The sequence below is a fragment of the Podarcis liolepis genome, assembly GCF_965112155.1.
Source record: "Podarcis liolepis genome assembly, chromosome: 14".
NCBI lineage: Eukaryota > Metazoa > Chordata > Lepidosauria > Squamata > Lacertidae > Podarcis > Podarcis liolepis.
The window spans coordinates 13,692,334-13,715,076 of NC_139569.1; the positions used below are offsets into that span (position 1 = coordinate 13,692,334).

General features: G+C 41.1%; 1 protein-coding gene across 50 annotated transcripts in view; it reads left to right on the plus strand.

The window, feature by feature from the left end:
- Positions 1-22,743, plus strand: part of SUN1 (Sad1 and UNC84 domain containing 1) — an 80,844-nt gene that overhangs the window by 26,425 nt on the left and 31,676 nt on the right. For 6 of the 50 annotated variants that reach the window (XM_083474270.1, XM_083474272.1, XM_083474238.1 and 3 more), the window contains exons 1-2: positions 8,686-8,887; positions 17,114-17,210. The exons of 4 other annotated variants lie outside the window; for them this stretch is intronic. In XM_083474270.1, the coding sequence (XP_083330396.1) occupies positions 17,134-17,210 (77 nt within the window). In that variant the 5' untranslated portion in view covers positions 8,686-8,887; positions 17,114-17,133. Of the gene's footprint in view, positions 1-964; positions 1,253-2,930; positions 3,045-8,639; positions 9,011-17,113; positions 17,211-22,743 lie in introns of those variants that run through there. 40 more of the 50 variants (XM_083474245.1, XM_083474225.1, XM_083474228.1 and 37 more) reach the window with 29 other exon arrangements.

A 22,743-nucleotide genomic window follows, 5' to 3' on the forward strand; every position in this document is an offset into this window, starting at 1 on the left:
AGAAAGGCTGAGTCTTAAGGGATTAATTAGGTCACTGTAGTGCAAGGATACCCAGAGGTTCCCCACCCTCATGGGCTTCGCTTTATCCTCAACAGGTATTTTTCAGATTAAATTTTTTTTTTGTTTTCACTTTCCATATTTTATTTGGTACTTGGTGTGTCCCCCCCCTTGTGTATTGTACGGTGCCGCAGGGCAGGGGTGTAGGGCGGTGTGTGTGTGTGTGTGTGACAAATTATCAGGGAACAATTACTGCCCTACAAGGGCGGCTCATAAAAACCTTTTTTTAGAAAATGCCTGCTCCAAAGGTCTTATTTTACTACACTTGGGATTATATAGCGCTATATGAAATTTCATGCATATCAGTTAATATTTTGACCCTCCTCCATGAAAATAGCTGTTTATTTGGCTGTTTTCCTATGTCGTGAAGGCTGAAATTTCAATTCAGTGGAGCACTTACTGTTCCCAACCCTAACCCTGCGGAAAGCCATCTAATTAGACTTTAATTTGATTTTGACATGTTTTTAGGAGGTAATTTAATTATTGTGTGATTTTATATCAATGTTATGTATCTGATGATAGCTGCCCTGAGTCCGACTTCAGCCGGGAGGGCAGGATATAAATAAAAGTTGTTTATTATTATTCCTTTGTAAGGAAATATGAAATAACATAAAACCATTTTTTCAGGCAAAAAAAAAAATCCATGTTGGGGGGTGACAAGAAATTTGGGTACCACCTGACCTTCCTGCCTCTGCCGCGGGGCAATCCCTGCTTCGGAGGTGGAGGTGCGCCTTAGGCACACCTAGAAACGAAGGAAGCGGGAAAAGGCACCGGCTGAGGAGAAATATCCGTTTTCCCACTGAGCATGTGCAGAGAACGCTTCTCCTACCCTGACCAACCGCCTCCGTGTGGAAGAGGGGCGGTGGGCGTGGCTTCCCGCAGCCCAGCCCATTCCTGCGGTTGCCGCCATTTTCGAAAATGAACCGTTGCCCGCGGCCGAAGGGGGCGGGGCGGGGCATGAGGAGCAGAGAGAGGGAAGAGAGATTCTGGGGGCCTCTTAGGGAAGCGGCGAGTCCGCCGACGCCTCCCGCCCAGCTCCCCTCAGTCAAGCGGGGCGGGGGGCGGGCGGGAAACGGACGCGTAGCGGCGCCGCTCCCGTAAAGCAGCGCGAGATCCTCGTCACCTTCCTCAGGTGCGCTGACCCGGCAGCCAGAAGCGGCGTCCTCCCAGGGCGCGTGCGCGTGCCTCTCGTCAGGTAACTAACGGCCGAGCTTGAGAGACAGAGCGCGCGCTGCGGCCGAGGCGCCTGGTGGACTCCCGTTTCCATTGCTCTTGCTTCTTGCTTCTCTTTTCCTTCTCTTCCTCTCTTGCCCGGGAATACATGAAAGGGAAAGAGCAGGCGGCGGTATTATGTTAACGCGGCCCTCTCTCGGTTTCTCAGCGGGATTCATTGCTTGCCGCAGCAGCCGCCGCCTTCATTCGGTTTCTTCACCACAACTGCCACCGCAGCCTCCGTTTTTATACTGTGGAGGTTGAGGAGGGGAAATCCCCCCCTTAGTTTAGCGCGAGGATTGTTCGTAGGCCCCCACTCAACACACCCTCGCTTCTCCCCCCCCCTCAATAATATGGGGGGGCTCTTCTCTTTGAACCCCCCCCCCCGGTCACACAAGCAAACCGAGAGAAAGGCGGGGAGGGAGAATATCTGGTGGCTTCATTCTCCCTCACCTTCCTTTCCACTCCCCTTTTATATGAACAAATAGTTGCATGCTGCTATTCCAAAACAAACCCCAAAACGAATTATTGCATTGCAGAGGGGTGAACTAGATGACACTTGAAACCCCTTCTACTCAATGATTCATAATTCATATTTTTTTTGGGGGGGAATCAGGTTTAGGACGACCATTTACACACCATACAATTTATTGGTTGCTTTTTAAAAAAACAAAGTAGCTTACAACAAGCACGTCCATTTTAACAGGCATAAAATAAAGGGAACGAACAAGGATAAATCCGTTTTCAAAAGGCAGGTTTAAATCATTCCATCCATTGGAGGCTGCAGATAATTAAGAACCAAAGGCCTTGTGAAACATATACATGCACATACAATAAAAGATGAGTTTAAAATTTGAAAGAAACAATTCCAGAAAGGTATTTTCTTAACTGCTTTCTCAACCCATTGTGGTGGTGTAGTTAAGAGTGTTGGGCTGGCAGACAAAAGAGTTCAAGTCTCCACTCAGCCATGAAGCTCATTGGGTGACCTTGGGCAAATCACTGTCTCTTAGCCTGGCTTAACTCACAGGGCTGTTGCGAGAATAAAATGGAGGGCGGAAACTATGTATGCCACCTTGAGCTCCTTTGGATGAAAGATGGAACATTAAATCAAATACATAAAAATGCATTAGCTTCCAGCTAGGGCAGGGGTGTGTAGCCTGTGATCCTCCACATCTTGCTAAAATACCTCTATCCCTAAGGTAGTTTAGCAAGTTAGGGCTTATTAGGGCTGATGGGAGTTTGTATCCAACAACAGTCTGAAGGACCACAGGTTCCCCCTCTAGGATTAAAATAAAAAGAGAAAGTAGCCCCTGCTGCTCCATAAAAAGGCTCCAAAAGCTGCAGCCAGGTAATGCTTTTATTGGGGCAAACCAAGATGTCGACAAAATAAGTCGCAATACCTACCTTGATGGTTTTGTTGTTGTTATCTTACTACATTTATAGTCTGCCTTTCATTCAAGGTAGCATACCAAGACCTGGTGTTCAAGTCCCCATCCAGCTATGAATTTAAATGTGTGTCCTTGAGCCAGTTCCTCTCAGCCTAACCTACCTTAAAGGGTGGCTGTGCAGATAAAATGGGAGGAGAGGACCATGTAAGCTGCCCTGCACCACTTGGAGGACAAACTATGAATGTAACCATTTTTTTGAAGTGAAATTTCCCCCCTCCTTCCTTTCCCCTCTCTTCACTCCGCCTACTTTTGCTTTCACATCCAGTCTGAAGAAAACTTATGGAGCATTTGAAAGTTTGTTCCTTGTTTTGGGAGGTTCTGATAAAGGTATGGCCTGCCTGAATTTAGGATTAAAACTTCTTAAATGTTTGTTTTCAGTCTGTCTAGTGGTCACCAGTACTTTCAGACTTTGCCATTATATTATCTTTCTTTTTAAAATTATACATAGCTGAATTCTATTTCCTGTGCCGTATTCTATTTCTTCCTGTTTTTAGATGGGTGTTGGAAATATCTTTATTCTGTCAGACATTTTATGGTTGGTTTCTACATTTTCATACTACCTCTTTGAGTTTCATTGTGATTTTTTTTCCTTTTTATGTTGCTTCCGATCTCTGATTGGAACCCTCTGGGCTGGGACTTGTACTCATGTGTCATGTGACTATCAATCAGTGAATAACTAATAGTTTTCCTACTCACACTTACATACTGTGAGCTGCTGGGTATGGTGGAATATGAGCTCACATAAGTTAGTACTCAGTTCAAGGTGCCCTGCATGTCTAATAGAAAGGCTGCACAGCTCAGTGGTAGAGCACAAGTTTTGCATGCAAAAGGTTACAGGAAGGACTGTAGTTCAGTGGAATAATACCAGCTTTGCATGCAGAAGGTCCCAAGTTCAATCCCAGGCATCTCCATGTAGGACTGGAAAAAGACTTCTACCTGAAATCCTGGAGAACGGGTACTAACTAGTCTGAATGCTTAGCTAGATGAACCAATGATCCAACCTGGTATAAGGCAGCTTCCTATGACTGCCACTACAACTTTTAAGACCACCAGGGAGTGCTGTCAATATAGACACCAAATCAAAATCTGTAAGGATACACATTAAGGGTATTCTTGGCTACCCCTCAATGTCTAAGGGCCCAATTTTCTTAAAGAATGCCTCCTCCCATTCAAACCTGCGTGAATTTTAAGATCTATAGGGAAAGCTCTGCTGGTGGCTCCCAGGCCTAATGAGATTTATGGAGTAGGGGGTAGGGACCCATGGGTGGGCTCTTTTCAGTGGCCTCTTGCCTTTGAAATGACTTCCCTTCTGAGGTATGTCTCACTACAACATCAATGTCATTTCATCAGCAGCTGATGACACCTCTTTGTGTAGCCTTTTGGGATTCAGGTGTATTAGCCATTTGAGTTTCTGTTGCTGCTGGTGATTTTATTTGTAACTGAATTCTGTGTTTTGTTTTACATTGTTTTTTATTTTTGTTTTTGTTTTTAACAGCATATATTTCTGACATGGGATGTTTGGTAAATGTTGGGTTCTAAATATTTGTATACAGTAATATAAATAAATAACCTTCAGTGAGTTTCTATGGAAAATAATGCTTTAGTGTATTTATTCTGAAAAGTGTATTTATTCTGAAAAACCGTATGAGGATTTAATTTGGTTTTTAGTAGCCAGTGATGGATTCAAGCATATTATTACCCGCCTCAAGACTTTGGAATAGGAAGAACTGTGTCCAATAAATACATATGAAAGTTGCTTAAAATGGTGGGCGTTTACCCAGTTCTGTTAAGTAGCACCCTGATTTTAGTAACTTGTGGTAAAATTGTTTCCTTGTGATTGTTGCTGAGGGCAATGTACCAGTAAGTAAGAAGAAATTAAAGAGAGTGATATAAAAGTTCAGAGTGAGAGGTGGTTTTGAACAGGCATGAAGTTTTGGTAGTCATATTTTGTAGTAAAAATAGTTGGATAGCACTTTGCAGACAGGTAGTTATGTTTTCTTTCTCCAGGAAATTATTAAGTGTATTATATTCAGATACACCCCCTCATATGGGAATGTGGCACAGTTAGTCCTATAAGGATAATCCAGGCTCACAAGGCTTTAATAGAGTTCTGATTAGAACAGTAGCAGCTGTGCCTTCTGTCTCTTTGGCAGATAAATGACCTGTCCACAAAAGAGCAACAAACGGCTCTCTGTGCTTTCACTATTTGTGGTACTTTGCTCCAGAGTGGTCTGGGGGTTTGTAACAGACAGCTGGGAAACAAAAAACGGCATGCTTTATTCAAATGAAAAGATGTCCTTCTGCTAGCATTGCAACTGGGTTGGCATCTTGCTGGGCGTTGGTGGTATATTTTAGTCAATAAAGAATTTGATGACAGGTTGCATAAATGCCAGGAAACATATGGTGATGTCTCCAATACTATTAGTTATTATTGCCATTGCTGCTGTTAACAGTAGTGGATTAATTCTGCAAGGAAGACTTGAATACAACATATTTTGGGGCTAAGCCCCATTGAATGAATGAATGAAACTTTATTTGCGTCAGCCGTCGGCCATAGCAACAAAAATACATCGTGATATACACAGAACAAAAGAAAACGTCGATTATAGTAGACCATTGGTATTGGTCTACTGTGATTTTTGTAATGCCCATCTTTCACATTGTCTCTCTGGTTTTAGCATGCTTATGTGGTTCTGAAGTAGAGTTATGGATTTAGTGATATTGTGATCCAGGCTAAAATGGTAAAGATCTTGGCAGTACAGCATGGAACATGATGGTGCCAGCATGGCATTAAGATATGGAAAATGAAATGTGCGCATCAGGTTTTGAATGTTGAAACAAGGAAAATTTACCTAGGCAGGCAGGTTTTGAGTGTGCAATTATGGTACTAAAGACTATAAATATTCCATTACTAAGTGAGGCTAGACTGATTTATTTACTGCAAACTTTCTCATATTTATATGTGTTTCTTAGTTATCTCTGAAGAAGATGAACATCAGCTCTCTTCTTAACTAGTCTAAGGGTTATCAGAACTTAAGCAAAAAAATCGTAAGCCCGTACACACAGGCAACTTAAATATAGATGGTCAAGTGTGATAATTGCACAAGTCTGCTTACTTGTGTGCTCCTGTGGTGTACACGTGCAGAGAAACTGCAGCCAAACATAGATTTCCATCATGGTGTACATATAGAAAAATGTGTGTTTATTTAAAAGTGTGACTGTTTATATTGTGGTAACATGCTAATTCCCATCAGAACAAATGTATGTGTTTCACTCTGAGAAACTGTGATTGGTCATGGATTCTAGGGCTTGTATGCAGCATGTTCATCCAGCAAAATGTATTTGTGTGCAATTATATGGTATGTAGATTGTATATTAAGGCGTTTGGAAACAAGTGCTTTGCGCTTAAGAATTACATACTGTTGGAAGTATCCTTGCTATAAAATGGAATCCTAGCACGTTCCACCTATGAATAACTCTGTGGGGGTTTTTTTGGGAGGGGGCAGTACATGTGAGAGAGCTGCTAATTCTTATTACAGTGTAAGCTAATTTGAAAATTGAAGGCGCAAGATGTATTTTTCAACTCCAATTTCAAGAGTCCATATACAGTGGTACCTTGGGTTACATACGCTTCAGATTACAGATGCTTCAGGTTACAGACTCTGCTAACCCAGAAATAATGCCTCGGGTTAAGAACTTTGCTTAACAGAAATTTCGCGGCAGCGGGAAGCCCCATTAGCTAAAGTGGTACCTCGGGTTAAGAACAGTTTCAGGTTAGGCTTGATTGTGTACTCTAACCAGTGCTCAATTGCCTTTGTAACAAAGACCTGGGTTCTAGTTGTTGTCCAGCCTGTTTTATCATCCATAATTACTTGAAGTACCAAGTTGCTGAACAGACTACATAGCACTGGAGAGAAAACTAGATTGCTAAACTTTCAATTGTCCATCTTATCTTGCCATTCTATAGCAAGACTAGGACCTTTCATATGAATGCCTGCCCCATCCACTGGGAAATTCCCAAAAACTTTAAGCAATTCATCATATTCCATTGGTCTCTGGGCTGGGATCAGGGAGCAGACCATCTAAATGGGTCCTCCACCCTGTAGGGGGATGTAGGCACTAGAATTCCAAACTATACCTGGAAATGTTCTAACCATGGCAATGATGTTATAGAATCATAGAATTGTAGAGTTGAAAGGGACCCTGAGGATCATCTAATCTAACCCACTGCTATGTACGAATCTCAACTGAAGCATCTATGACCAAAATTGAAGGTGGAAAGGGGAGAGAAAGAAAATGGTGGTTTTTACACTGTATAGCATGATTTTATTAAATTTACAAACGAAACATCACATGGATGAGAAATATTCTTTTAGAATTGTCGGTAATGAAATAAATAGAAGGGACCATAAACTTTTCCAATATGCAGTAACAGCAGCAAGAATATTACTGGCCCAGAAATGGAAACAAGAACAAATACCAACGTTGGAAGAGTGGAGAATGAAGCTGATAGACTATGCAGAACTTGATAAACTGACTGGGAAGATCAGATATCTACGAGATCAAAAGTTCATCGAGGACTGGGGAAAATTAGTTGAATACTGGGAATGTATAAGTGATAATGAAATAACGCTAGTGGCATTTAGAGAAACTCTGTAACAGCATAAGAAATATTGTAAAAAGGCAAAATAGAAGTGGGGGGTAGGTATAAAGGCAATAGCAAAATTTGGAAATGTGTAACTGAAGAAGTTAGAATTTGGATGATTGGCAGAGAAGCCGAAGGAAGTCAAAAATGGGAAATTTAATAGAAATTGTAATGTATGAATGTATGGAAAATTAATAATTTTTTTTTATTAAAAAAACGGCTACCTATCTACTACTGCATATTCAAAGAATGTCATGGTCTCATGCAGCCCCAGACAACTGCTTCTGTAAGGGTTAAGAATGAGCATGAATGAGCCATTGGATGAGCTGCCAGTTTTGTTTTATCTGTTGAAGTGAGGGAGGGAGGCTTACAGAGAGGCTTCCTTTGACAAGGTTATGGGAACCTTGAGGGAGGGAAGGAAGAGCAAGGGATCACTGTAGCAATAGTGGGGGGGGGGAGTACTGCCACCCTTTTGATTAGGTATGGCATGCATGTGGGTGAGCAACAGGTGGCAGCAATGAGAGGCAGAGAGGGGAGTGGGGAGCTGCATACCTAAGCACTGTGAAAGCTGATGATCTCTAAGATGGAGATGGAGGCTCTGGACAGTGCTAGGTGGGATGAATAAACTCATGTTGCCAGATTTCAAAAGCTCTAGCCTTGCATGATGTGGGACATTTTAATATTTCCTCTAAGGCCAGCTCTTGTTGAGGTAGGAAAAGGTTTTTAAGTTAAGTTGTTCCAAAGAATAAGGAAAATGCTCCTGACATTCAAATTTTGCTTTGCATATGATGAAAGTGCTAGAGCTGTGCAGATAATTTACATAGGTAAAGGTCCCCCCTATAAGAACGTTGTTTAGCATTTGAATAACTGCACTTGCCTCCTTGCTATTAAAGTATCAATTTTGCTAGCACAGGTTTAATGGAGTTCTTGCTCATAGGTCTCCAGAGCGTATTTTTAAAAAGCAGGGAAGAGCCTGATCCCGCCCCTTCCCTGCCTTCCTTTTGCTAAATAGAAGCATGTTGTGGAAACAGAACATTGCAGGTTGCCTAGGAAAACAACAAAAGCATGTTGGGGGGGGATCTTCCGTGCAGTATTGTAGCTTCTCCTTGCTAAAGAGCTAATTAGAGGTGAGAATGAAAGTGCCATGGAAACCTGTAACTATAAATAAAACACTGGGAAAAGGTTTTCAGTATGTACATCCTTGAAGGAAATTAAGTGGTTAAATATTGTGGGCTGGCTGAAGTAGCTTTGTCCAATAAATTCAAAGTCTGTCTCTGAGTGACAATGGAAGCTTTAAGAGGCTGGATTAGATTCGTCTGATCCTTCAGGCTTTGTTGACGCTGGGAAGCCATTTTGGGATTCTGCAGTGTGGAACAGAAAGAATGTGCTGTCAACTCTCAAACTTCTTTTGAGTTATTGGGCAGGAGATCGCCCCGTCCTGGAACACAATGCTGAATTAAAGTATTCTTCCTTCCTTCTCTGTGGGATGAATGATGCTGCATTTTGAAAAGATCCAGGTTTGAAGGTGTACCTCTGCTGCTGTTTTCTGATCATTTGTGTAGGTCTGATAGATCTGGAGCGTAACTTGGCAACTTGAGTTTGTTTTTAGCTGTGCCAAAGCACCGAGTTGCTTGCTTGTTCTGCTTTAGTGAGCCTTGTTTTGCCATTTGTTTCTTAGTAATTTGGGATCTGACTGACTTATTGTACAGAACAAGTTGAGTTGGATTTTTCAATCATTGCTGTTTTTCAGGGTTACTAGCTTGTAAAGTGAAAACACTCATGTTATCTGAAGCATGTAGAAAATGCTCAGTATTTTTATAAATTCCATGTTCTGTTAACTGCAATTTAGCTATGTATGCTCCTCTTAAGTTCAGAATATTTTTTTAAAAAATATTTACAGTGTTGTAATATGTGCTCTCCTTTGACAGCCACAGTCTAAGTAATATTACAGTTAAAGCTTGCACCAAGTGCAATTATATTATAGATGATCAGATTTGTATGTCAGAATACCTGTGTTTTTTAAACATGTGATTGGTACATCTTTCTGAAACACTGTCTTTTGCCATAAATGTTGTACTGTATTTACTTTTGCTCGAAGCTCTTTGCTTTTCAGCCTGTTCTTTTTAAATTTTAATGTGGGGAGGTATGTGAAAGAGGCTGCAAAATGTTAGATATTTCCTGTAAGATAACTCAGATTTTTGGGACTGAGTTTTCAGTGACTAAAATGAAATACTATAGTTAGATTTGCTTGTAAACTGCTGAAGCAGCAGCAGCAAAGTTCTTAAAATCTGAAGGTGCAAGCTATTTGTTATTGGCTGCATTAACCATAATTTAATGTACTGCACTGAAAAGAGAGTTTATAGCTCAGTTTGTTTTGAGGAGGCATTTGGAATATACATAGTTAGCATATTATAGCTCATAAGTAACCATATTGTTTTTAAAATGCTTTAGAATAGCAGGTCTTGGTTTTTAAACCTGCACTATGGATGTTTTGTTTATTGTTTGATCAGTAATACTATCCTTTTAATTCTAAAATGAAGGCCCATTTTATAGACAATTATTGCCTTATGTATTATTACTGCTAGTGTATTCTTATAAGAGATATGTTCCAGTTGTTCTAAAAGATGCCTGTTTTCTGTGAACATCTAATATCCTACTCCTTCAATCCCTTTTCCTTATCAAAAGTGAAACTAGAGTGGAATGTATTCATATTCTTTACCACAAACTGTGAATTGAGCAGCAAAAGGAAACTGATGTCCATGGTTCTGAATTTGTTAAAAAGAATAATAGCAGCTTTGAAATGTAGCATGTGAGTTGCATCAACAACTTACTTAAACAGAATATCAGGTACCACTTTTTGTACTTCTGATTACTACCATCCCACCATCCAGACCTGTTAAGAAAACTAAGTGGAGATCCCCCCCCCCCAAAAGTCTTATTTTTGAACCTTATTCAAAAACAAAAGTGAAAGTTTGAAGCCTTTTGCAATTTGCATAGTTTTCTCCTGAGCCATGGACTTCTGTCAATAAGATTGCTGAGTACAGAGAGACACATTGGAATCATTGTGAGGAGCAGAAAATCCCCCTCCCTTTTAAAATGTGGCTATTTTTACTTGAGTGATGAAGCTATTGCACTATAGCCATGTTCCCACCCATTTCATCCTCACAACAACCCTGTGAGGTAGGTTAAGCTAAGAGATAGTGACTGGCCCAAGGAGCTTCATGGCTGAGTGGGGATTCGAACCATGGTCTCCCAGGTCAGAAGCCAGCACTCTAACCATTATGCCATACTGGCTTTCATTGTTTTGTCTCCAGCGATTCCCCCCAAAAAGCAGAATTCAAGATGAATCCTTGATAGGAAGAATCGTGCTGGCCTATGGTAGATTTGATCCGGATGCTTCTTTCGTAGAATTGTAAAGTTGGAAGGGATCCCAAGGGTCATCTAGTCCAACCCCTGCAATACAAGAATCTCTACTAAAGCAACCAGGACAGATGGCCATCCAACCTCTGCTTTAAAACCTCAAAGGAAGGAGAGACCACAACCTCCTGAGGGAGACTATTCCACTTCCATCAAAGCCACCACTGCCAATTATTTTGGTGTGAGCTCCCATTCTTGTACCCAGGCTCTACATTTAGAAGTTATTTTGAGTGGATCAGCTATTTTGGGCTGGGCAGCTGAAATTTATGGTGGACTTTCTTTTGGTTTCAGCAAGGACAGTATCATCTAGAACTCATTAAATAACTTTTAATCTGGGCTTCTTAATTGTCAATATATTCTTCGTGTCCAAAGGAACCCCAAAATGGCACACTGCTTTTCCAAATTCCAATAATGGGGATATTAAGTGGTAGATTCACTTTTTCTACAGTGGCTACTAGGCCTCCTATATACCTTTCTGTCTCTCTACTTTTAGGGAAAGTCCTATGCAAGACACAGTCATTCCACATGGAAATCTGAAATATTCTACATGGCTGACCAAGATTCCCAGACTTAATGGAATGTGAGATTCTGGGCCCTTGACCCTTCCTCATCTCACTGTCTTCTCTCTCAGAGCCCAATCTACCATCCCTTTGATATCAGTCATACTTTTATGCTTCAAAACTGAACAGCAATGCTGTCAAGACTGGGATTGTGAGGAAAACAATTAACACCATTCTGACCTCCTGCAGATTCTCAGCTTCACAGACTTATGAAATAACATGGAAAGCCATCCACAGATCCCAAGAGAGAAACACTCCATTCCGTTTCTGCCTCTGGTCAGGACTTCTTAGCCTTCTGCAACAGGCTGACCAAGAGCTCAGCAATCATTACTCTTAAGAGACAGATGGCAATGCTTGATAACATTCTTGGGTAGCTTCTTAACAAAATGTATATACTATTAAAATTTAAAATTTAAATAATAAAAACAGTTTAAAAATAATTACAGCTAACAGTATAAGAGATTAAAACAGTCCACATCTACATTTCATTCTTATCCCATCATCTCACATAAAAAAAATAATAATTAAGGAGTAAGTTCATTATCTACTCTCGCTCTGTTCACAGGTGCCACACTTGCAACCATTCCTTAGTCCTGAAAGCTCTTACTGGTCCTCCTTCTGAACCTATCTGAGTGCTTACCTGGAAAATTGGGTTTTGAATTATGTTTATTTCCCCCATGAATTGGGGGCACAAGAGCATTGTTGGTCATAGAAAATGAGTGTATTTATTTTCAGGAAGACAGGGTTGTGCTCCACACCAACTCATCCTTCATAGCTAACATTTATTTGACTTTCCATATGAATTTGTTGGGCTTTCCATGTAAAAGACAAACAAACGAACAGTTGTCCCACTAAATTTTGCCCCAATCTACTTCTCCCAAGAAAAAGTTTAGCAATAACCAAGTTCTTTGTGATTACATATTTGTAGATTTTCAAACGTCCTTTCTCTTGTTTATGAGTCTGAGGGTCATTGTGCTCCTCCTAGAATCAGTGCCTGCTTTTTCTAGAAACCTGACCTTTCCGCAGAAATATTAATGCTACACTAGATTGCATTTTTAGGGTATGCATTTGCGTTTTTTGCAACAGAAGGCTGAAGACAATACTAGCTATAAGTGGGAGTTTCCAATAACCTTGCCGTTAGTTCTCGCTGTGATTGTAGCTATACAGAATAGTCTGAAGAAAGAGCAAAATATATTTAGTTTTAGTTCTTGGAAAGTTGCCAGATGCCTTGTGTGGGAAAGGAATCTTAATGATTAAACAGCTCATCTCCAACTTGAGTAAAGGGGGATGTATGCAAATAATAGCTATGTGTCCAGTTCCTGTAGAACACAAGTCACAGCTCACTACGTAGCTTGTGTTTGTGCCTGTTAAAGATCATTCCCTGGCAATCTAAGGTTTCATATGTGGGGTTTCAGGAGGGTGACGACAGCTGTTGAGCAGCCAGGTCAAAATTAGATTTGTTGATGCAATGCCTCTTGGTAAGTAACAGTGTCTCTTAGTCTGTGTTTGGGCCCAGAGGGAACTGTAGACAGCCAGGTTTCTCAATTGTTTCCAGTATCTCTAGCTGTTGGGTACACTGCTTTGCAGTTTTATACGAGTAATTACACTGCTCCAGTTCAGACAGTGCATTTCCCAGTTGCCAAGCCAGTCAGGCAATTGGGAGCATCCCATTCTCTTACACACCCCTCCCTTATTATTCCCTCTTCTTTTCCCTGAAACGGTTGTTTCACATTGCATCTGAACCAGCATTGCAATAGGTACCTCTAACCTTAGACTCCCCTCAAACCTATGGCTGAAACCAGAATTATAACCTGATTTCAACTTCTGGTTATCTTGCAAATTAAACTTGATAGTAACTGTGCCAATTTGATGATTATTAGACTTTATTTATTTATTTATTTATTTATTTATTTATTTATTTATTTATTTATTTATGAATAGTTTCCTATGAGCCATCTCAAAACGATTTCACATTACAGAAAAAAAACATTTATAAAACAATTGGATGTATATATAGAGCACACATAGTTTTAGAAATTGCATGTATAAATGCAGTACACTTATGGACTGGGATAAAACTCTTTTCTGAGACTGTGTACACATTCTCATTTACTCCGGCTCCAGTGCCCTCCCGCTGCTGATATTTGAAACTGTGTACATACGATGTTAGCTGCAATTCGTATGCATCTTGTAGTTTCCTGGGAGATACTGCTGTTTGATGCATTATCTCTCAAACCAGCTTCCATCTGATTTGTAAATGTAAGTTGCAGTTAAGCAGAGATGTGTAGATCTGAGATCTCTGTTGTACATGTGCAGATGACAACTTCATTGAATAGGAGTTTTGCTGGGCTGTGGGTGCCTGTAAATAAACCAGGTAATGTGCATAGGGTGAAGACATCACTGTGCCAAATTGCACAAATGTTGTTAAAATTAGCTGCAAGGTCATTAACTTTCTGTACTTTGTCATAGACCTTTTATAAACAAGTTCCCCAACCTACGTACTCTGTGTTCTCTGTTGGTCAGGTGTTTGGGGTGTTTCTGAGCATCAACATCCTCTTCTGGGTTTTGAAGCAAATTACAGCTAATTAATTTTTGTCGTCAAGACATTGCAATCCAGACACATTCATGTGCGCTGCCTGTGTTCTGAATGTGCTTGTCTGGTAGAACCGCCTTACCATTCCAGCTCCACACTACTGAGCTGTGGTTGTGAGAATGCTAATTCTGGACTGAGGCCTTTTACTTTACTGTATGTGTTTGGCCATAGCCTGTTCTGTCACCGTCGGAACAGCAAGCACAGAGCACTTCATTTCATCTATGAGGTGCTCATTTCACAAATGGAGTGAACATTTCCTTATAAACCTCTTTGTCTTCAAGGCCAAATTATAGCTATTATTATTATTATTATTAATACCCCACCCATCTGGCTGGATTTCCCCAGCCACTCTATGTGAAATAATATTCTTTTAAAAAAATATTGGCAACTCCCTCTTTGCATGGGGGTTGTGTTTTGGGTCATTGCACTTGTGTGAAATCAGAAAGCCCATTGAAAAAGCCTGCAAACACCCCGCCCCACCCTCCAATTTAGTGATGTTTCAGTGACATCCTTATGATGTTTTCACATTGCTTCCAGATTTGGCACTGTGCACGTATGTGTGACCATGCACATAACAGTAGTTGCCTGTTTTAGCACATTGGTACAGGACAGATCAAAACTCTTCTAAGAACCTGGCCCTGCATGAGTAACTTGCCTTACTATTATATTAAAAGCAAGCACTGGATTTCATCTAGTTTTAATAACCAGAATCTTGTGTCATCTAGTGTCCTCCTTTTGTCCAAAACAGCAGTTTGTCAATCTTAGTCACTATGAGTTTTAGCTGAATACTTCATACTCAATGTTGACCTTTTTAAATGAATGGGGCTATATTAGTCATGCTCATGCATTTCTGAGGGTTTGTTCTTGGTAGGGCTAGCATTGGATACAACCCTTTGAGGGCAGCACATCACTTCTTCTTAAGGCTCACCATGGGAGAGGTGGGTTGGCTTTGGTTCTTGCATGTTCGTCCTCTCCCTCCTCCTAGTCCTGTAATGATGATGATTGCTGACACTTAGCATGATGTAAGCAGTCAGAATAGAATCCCTGGTTTGTGTCTGGCATGCACATAAGAGCACAGATGAACAGTGTTTGTGCGCCTGATGTGATCTTAAAACAGGGTGAATTAGTTTATATCAGCCTTGAAGGCACCCTTTTGCCCAGTAAGTCTAAAAATACCAGCCTTTACAGCTAATATTGCTCAATGTTTTGTGTTGTGTTCTTATGAAAGAACATTTCTTCATGCTTCTGTTACTTGAACTGCTCCATAAATCTAGGCATTTTGCAACCTTAAATTGTGGTTTTGTTTAAAATTTTAGTGTTTCCTTCACTTTCAGTCTAGTAGCCCTTCAGCTAATATCCATTCAGTTTTTGTACTCATCGTAAAAGACTGAAAACTCAAAAATCCTGCTTTCAGGCTGCAGCAGAATTTAGAGAAGGGAAGCAGGGCTGTTCCTTCAGCTCTGCAGGGAGACCGGTTGCTTTTGGCTCTTCATCATCATCACCTGTCACTCAGCAAGGGTTATTATAATAATTTTAATAATGATTTATTATTTATATCCTGCCCATCTTGCTGGGTTTCCCCATTTCATCATTCCATCATTCCTCATTCCATTATTCCATCAGGCCACCTGAACTGTTTCCACCCCAGCTGGTCTCTATAAGAATTGTAACTTTAAGAAATTGTCCCTGGGTTAGCTTCCCCCCTCCTCCCTACCCATTTCTTTTTCCTTAAGTCTTTTACACTATAAGCCTGAAGGCAAGGCTGGAGTTTTTCTTTCTTTTTTTAGTTGATCTGGAAACTACTCTGAAACATTTTCTGCTGAAGCGTGGGATAAGAATGCTTTGAATAAGACTGGAATCCAAAGAGCTACTGCAGGCCCATCCAAGACCTTCAGTGTGCTGTGTGGGATTTTTTTCTGCACTCCAAACCATACAAAAATACTTTACAAATGCTTAGTTTTAAAAGTAGCTTGCATTAAGGACTGCTTCTTGAAAAACACATACCCAAAGGCCCTTTGGATGAGCAAAACTAGCTGTGTGGCTCTTTAGATCACAGTCTAAACATTTCAAAGTGACTCCCTTAAAATGCCTGAGCTAAAACAAGTTTCAGGAATACAGATCTAGCACTAGATTTGTGATTGCATTTTGGATCAGCCTTTAGGGTGTGTACATAAGCGCCTTTGCTCCCTTCGAGGTGATTAGTTGACTCAATCCCAGCTAAACAGGGCTGTGTCTCTTTCAAAGCACAAGCCGAGCCACACTCCCTCTTTCCATTCCAGTGGCACAAATGAAATGTTAAAAGAAAAATGTGTTGTTACATAGAATCATAGAATCATAGAATCATAGAGTTGGAAGAGACCACAAGGGCCATCGAGTCCAACCCCCTGCCAAGCAGGAAACACCATCAGAGCACTCCTGACATATGGTTGTCAAGCCTCTGCTTAAAGACCTCCAAAGTAGGAGACTCCACCACACTCCTTGGCAGCAAATTCCACTGTCGAACAGCTCTTACTGTCAGGAAGTTCTTCCTAATGTTTAGGCGGAATCTTCTTTCTTGTAGTTTGGATCCATTGCTCCGTGTCTGCTTCTCTGGAGCAGCAGAAAACAACCTTTCTCCCTCCTCTATGTGACATCCTTTTATATATTTGAACATGGCTATCATATCACTCCTTAACCTCCTCTTCTCCAGGCTTGGAGAACATCACTTCTCGTTTACTTAACTGTTTTGATTGGTGCAGTTCTCAATACCTAGAAAACCTTTAGTTTAGTATCAGTGGAAAAAAATACTATTGTGGGTGTTGTAAACTCTTGGTTTTTTTCAGCAAAGTGCAGTTTAATAGTATCTGTCAAGTATACTATAAGCAGCACTGTAGGTATGGACAGGGTTTAGCTTTTTATTACACCATTTGAGAGAACTTGGTAAATAGAACACAGCATGCCTAAGACTTTTGAAACAGCTGTCCAGAAGAGGAAGTGCTTAGGGTTCATGTGACTTTTGATAAGGGATATCTAACATTAGCAGCCACATTAAAAATGCACACTACTTCTGATACCAGTGGCTTTTTTCCTCCTCTGCCAAAGCATTATTTGCAGTATTCTAAAGTACCGGCTGAACCAAGCAAGAGCTCTTTTTTCTGTCTTTTAAACTGTTATATAGCACTGTGTTTTCAACTTTTTGCAGTATGATTTGAAACAGTGACCATGGATTTTTCACGTCTTCACACGTATACCCCTCCCCAATGCGTGCCAGAGAACACTGGCTATACTTATGCACTCAGGTGAGAATCTTTTTCCTTATGGAGAAGCTGCCTTCTATAGAACCTGGTTTCTTTGTATGTTGTTTCGTGGCAAGATTTAAATCAAGGAAAGAAACCTGGAATTTGATCATAAATCTCACTGACTTTCCTGTTTATAGTTACATGTAGCAGTTTGGTTTTAGGTTTTTACAGTAGATTCTAATCCAGCACCACTGGTGACTAAGACAGTGACTCGGGATTTGGCAGTAGCTGTAAATAAAATATTTGGGAACCACACCCAAATACCATTGTTTTAGCTTGCAAATGCAGGGTTGGGGGTATTACATGGCAGGGTGTGTGTGTATAGATAACTTAATATAGTTCCATACTGCAAAGAGGAATCCTTGTCAGTTTTGCAGAGTAAGTACAAAGGTATAAATTTACTATTACTCGTACTTGTGCTTTTATTGCTAAGTTTTGCAATAAACTTTTAATGTTACATGTTACTGATCCTGCAGTATTAATATGGGCAGGGGTTAGGAAGATAGTATTGTCAGAGATTTGTCAGGTTGCCTAGACCTAGATGAAAAAGGAAAATAGTAGATCAAGTTTGAGTATTACTGAATAATGGTTATGCCCCGAGTAAGTCACCATGAAAAATATGTGGAGCTTATAAACTGGTGTATTCTGTAGCTCTTTTTCTCATACTAGCCTTGTAAATAGCTACTTGTTTGGTTGCTGGTGGTCAGTTACCTCCAGGCTACTAGGTAAGAAGTTTGCTTTACCTGGAAAGGGGTTGTATCCTTCCCCTTTTCCAACCTCCACTGTGCCACCAACATAGCATGTGTGAGAAGTAGATGGGGCTGGCTACTTTTGTGGCTTTATTTCCATCTCTGAAATTTACAACTTACATTTGTTTTTCTTGCACTGTTAATGTTTGAGCAATTTTCTTGTTTGTAGGACACCATTTATGCTGTTACTAGCTAGAGTAATAAGACCTGAAAAACAATCTGCATTTGTGAGCAGCCCTCACAAATATGCTATTAAACAAATAGGTGTGCTTGCCAAGTGAAAACAAATTGGGGCTAGTGGCAGCTGTCTGCAGTGCCTGGTACTTCATTTGAATAGTGTGCCTGTAGTACATCACTTGCAGAAGTAGAATAAAAACAGCCGTATAATAACAAGTGCCAATAGTAGCTTGTGGGGAGTGTTTAAATAGACTATTGCCATCACTCCCTTAAAAAGCAAAATTGTGAGCTGCCAGGTACTAAATGAAGTTACAACAGGAACAAGTAATCTTTTTCAGCCCAAGAGCCACATTCCATTTTGGGCAACCTTCTGAGGGCCACATGCCTGTGAGGCCAGAGGCAAAAGTGGGAGGAAGAATGAATATAAATGTTATTGGTTCAAGAAAAATAGATATAAAAGGAAGAGAATTCCGGAATGCCAAGATTCAAATTTGGGGCAAGTACTCTTTGTTGAGAGAAAACCAGCAGATATAAATTCATAAAATATGAGGCAAATAAAGTGTGAAAATGTAGGATGTAAAACCTTAAAAATATGTTATTCTGGGTGAGTTCCAAAACTGTCCCATTTAAAAGTTTTTTCTGAAGTTTCCTAGCATAGAACACACATTTGGTAACTTAAATTGGTATACTTACAAACTCACCAAAGGTCTCAGGAACCTGCCCTGAGATTTATGGGTAATAATAAATAATGTGTTATTCCATACGTCAGTTAGAAAAGTTGCAGAGGCAGTAAAAAGTAGCTTAGTTACAAAGCGGTAAAACATTACTTAACTATTTGTATAGGAACACGAGAGGTTGGTGAGAGCAGTGCAGCCGAGCTGGAGGAACCAGCTCAGACCTCCTCACATGCTGAGTTCTCAAGTAGACTGGGAAGCAGGGAACAAAGTGTTGTTTACCTGTTTCTGCCCAGGGTAAGGGGAAGTGACATAGCTAAGCTTGGCAGGACAGCTTACTCTATGGTATTAAACCCTTCATGCATTAATTAGACTAAAGCATACTGGTTATATGAAGCTGGTTATCCTGTAAATTTTACATGCATCCGTCTCTGTCCTTTATTCAGACAAGCAAGAGGTATGATCAGAGTTCAAGGACCCATTCAAAGAACACTCAGGCTTGGAAGCAGGGCCTGTGAAGGGTGCAACCTGGTCAGAGTTTCAAGGGCCAGCTAGAGACCTGGAGGCCTGCTTTCGGCCCCTGTACTTGAACTTCCCCATCTTCAGTTATCGTAGAACATGCTTTTAATGCATCTTAAGCAACCCTGGTCCAGCTTATCTGAGGCCCAATACGATTTGGGCTGCTGTGGATGGCCTAGTTCTCTTTCAGACAGCAAACCTGTGTCTGGGCTGTCCCACTTCAGACAGTGGGTGGGGGTAGGGATTCGACACACATGATTGAATGTGGCACTCCACACTCAATCCCTGCAGACCCCTGATTATTTGTAGACAAGCTGGAGATAATTCTCCTTTGTGGTGGTTAATCTTAAAATGATTAGCAAATAATTTAGACTCTCCTCTGCCCATGTGCTGGAATGTTCCCTTTCATGCCAGTGGAAGGGAAGACTATATGCAGTTTTTTCCTATGTGTGAAACTGCAGAATTAATGGAGAAATATGTTTATATATACAATTAAAAGTCTAGAGTATAAATCTTGGATGCTGGGAAGCTGCTTTAAACCAAGCTAGGTGAACCAATGGTCTGACTCAGTAATACATATTGATTGGCAACAGCTCTCTCGGGTTTCAGACAAGGGTCTTTCTCTGCCCTACCTGGACATACTTATTAGGACTGAAACATTTTGTTTGCAAAGCACATGTTCTGCCGCTGAGCTACCCCATTCTTCCCCATAAATGATTGAACCCAATCTTCTGTTATGATTGCAGTCTCCTGGCATTCCTGCTTTTAAAACTGAAGCTGTGCATGTTTTTGTCTCTGGGTTTTATTGGTGTAACTCAGAAGATAAACCATTTTTGGCCTGCAACAGTTTCAGTTTAATAACTTTTAGCAATGAGATTCTCAAGCCAGAATTCTGTTTTTTTCCTCCCTCTAACACTAACCACACAACGCTCAAGGCTGCTTTCTCTTCATCGTTAGTTCCACTTCACTGACATTTGGTTTAATGTGGCATTACATTTTCTTCTCCATGAAAAGGGAGTCTCTTCAGACCATTGTTTTGCTTTTAAAAATGTAATCCTAAATTAGTTTCCCCTAAAATAACTTATATTTTCATGGGTGCATTTAACAACTTTGTTTTTGCTACAACAGACTAACATGGCTCCCTGGATATAAGGACAGACCACTTGTTATTGCAGGCACTGTGCTGGCCCTTGAAAAATGTATCACCATTTTTAAATTATTATTATTTTTAGTTTACCACATTACTTGATTGTAATAATAAAACCTCTAAGTTGTTTACAAAAAAGCATTAGAATTAACAAATGAAAACAGGTACAGTATTTAAAAACAATAATAATATAATAACCAAAAAGCGGTTGCTGAGTACTGCAAAGATGCCTGTCTGATATCAATAGGTGGTGCTGCCACACTAAAAAATCAGATTCTTACAAGTGTGGAACAAGTATTGTATGGCACCTGTAACAGTGCCAGTTCTGTAGATTGGAGTGAATGCATACTTATGGGGTAAGGCAATCCACAATTAAACTGGTCCCAGGCTGTTATGGACTTGATATACTAACAGTAATACCTTGAACTCGGTCATTTGACAAATTGGGTTCCCATGCAGATATCTGAGCAGAGGCGTTATATGCTGACGAGGTCTCACTCCTGTCAGCAACTGTGCTTCAGCATTCTGCACTAATTGCAGTTTCCAGAGCAAGTACAGTAGAGTGCATTTCAGTCATGGGGAGAGTCACCATGTCTGTCACCCCCACTCTTTCCTAATGATGACTTCACTGTATCCTGCCACTTGATAGTAGTAGTAGTGGTGCTGGGCAGGGAAACACATGGGATGGTGTTTTACGTGCAAAAGTGAAGCTGTGTGCTGTAGGAAGAAAGTAGCATAGGGAAGACCAATAGGTGATCCTTTGTGGAGAGCACCTGCCTCGTCTACTCCAGTTTGTGTCACAGTTCTGCTTGTAAACTTAGTTTCTGGCCATGTTTGCCAAGCTGCCATGCCTTTTAGGCTTCAAGATAGGACATATTTGAAAGCAAGTGAAACTACCCAACAGTGGCCTAGCGTGGGGGGTGCAGGGGGGGGCCGGGCGCAACATCTGGGGGGGGGTGCGCTTGCACTCGCAGCTCTCTGCCCCTACCTGGCTCACTCACTGCAGTGCTGGCTGTGCGAATCCTATCCGAGCCGCTGGGTCGCCGCCCACTGTGGAGGGGGTGGGTGCCAGGCGTGCGGTGCGGAGAGAGAGCGAGGGACTATCTGGGGGAGGGACAGTGCAGCGGCCACCCAGCGCAGCGCTGAGCGCGGGAGAGAACCACACCAGACCAGACCAGGCAGCAGCAAGAAGAAGCTGGCAGCGGCGGCAGGTTAGGGGTTAGGGGGCGCAAATTACTTGCCTTGCCCCGGGTTAGGGGGCACAAATTACTTGCCTTGCCCCGGGTGCTGACAACCCACGCTACGCCGCTGCTACCCAAACTGATCCCTCGGACAAATTCAAACTTTAACAGTGATGATAGAAACACAAAACCTTTTTGGAACCAGAGGGCCACATTTTCGTCTTGGCAGCATTCCAGGGAGTGCATACCAGTGGTGGGCAGCGCCAGAAACAAAAGTGGCAGAACAAGAGATGCGACCCTTTTCTTTGTGTAGGAGGTTACAGTCCACCCATGCAAAAACTAGAGGTTTATATAAACATACATACCTCTGTTCTCCCAAGCAAGCAAGAAGCATCATCACAGTTTCAAGGACACATTCCAGCAATGCAAAAGTACTCAATGAAGTTATGGTCTGTGGGAGAAGTTACACCCCTGGGGAGAGTGACAAGGGCCAAATAGAGAGGCCTGAGATTCCCCACCTTTACTCTAGGCTTCAAAACTAACTTTCCTGAAGCACTGGAATATTTATTCATTCATTTAAAATATTTAAAACCTTTTGAGGCTACTCTGAGAAATTAGTTAAAGTGATAAAAAGATACATGCCCACTCCACAGCAATAAGTAAATAACTGGACATTATTTTGTTTAATGTCCAATCCTGTAGAACAGCAGATGATTAAAATGGATTATTTTATTGCAACAGCTCACATCCTGAATGTCTTCATAAGCAAGTGGGCCTCACGTTTCCCCCTTGAGATTAAGAAAGAGGTAGATTTCAAAGCCTTGAAAAGGATGGTGTTCCTTTCTGATGTTCTGATCTTTCTGCATGATGGGAAGTAGCATTGATCTTCAATAAAGTGTTGGGCTTGCACAAGGAGAAATGGGGACTCTCTCAGATGAGCAAGGCCCAAAGAGATTCAAAGATTTAAGTGCCTTAATTTTTACTTTGAAGCATTAACAGCAATCCGTATGGATTGCTCAACAGCAGTTAATTATACTCCTGTCTCCTCATCTTTGTTGAGAAGCTGCCTGCTGCCTTCAGCAGATA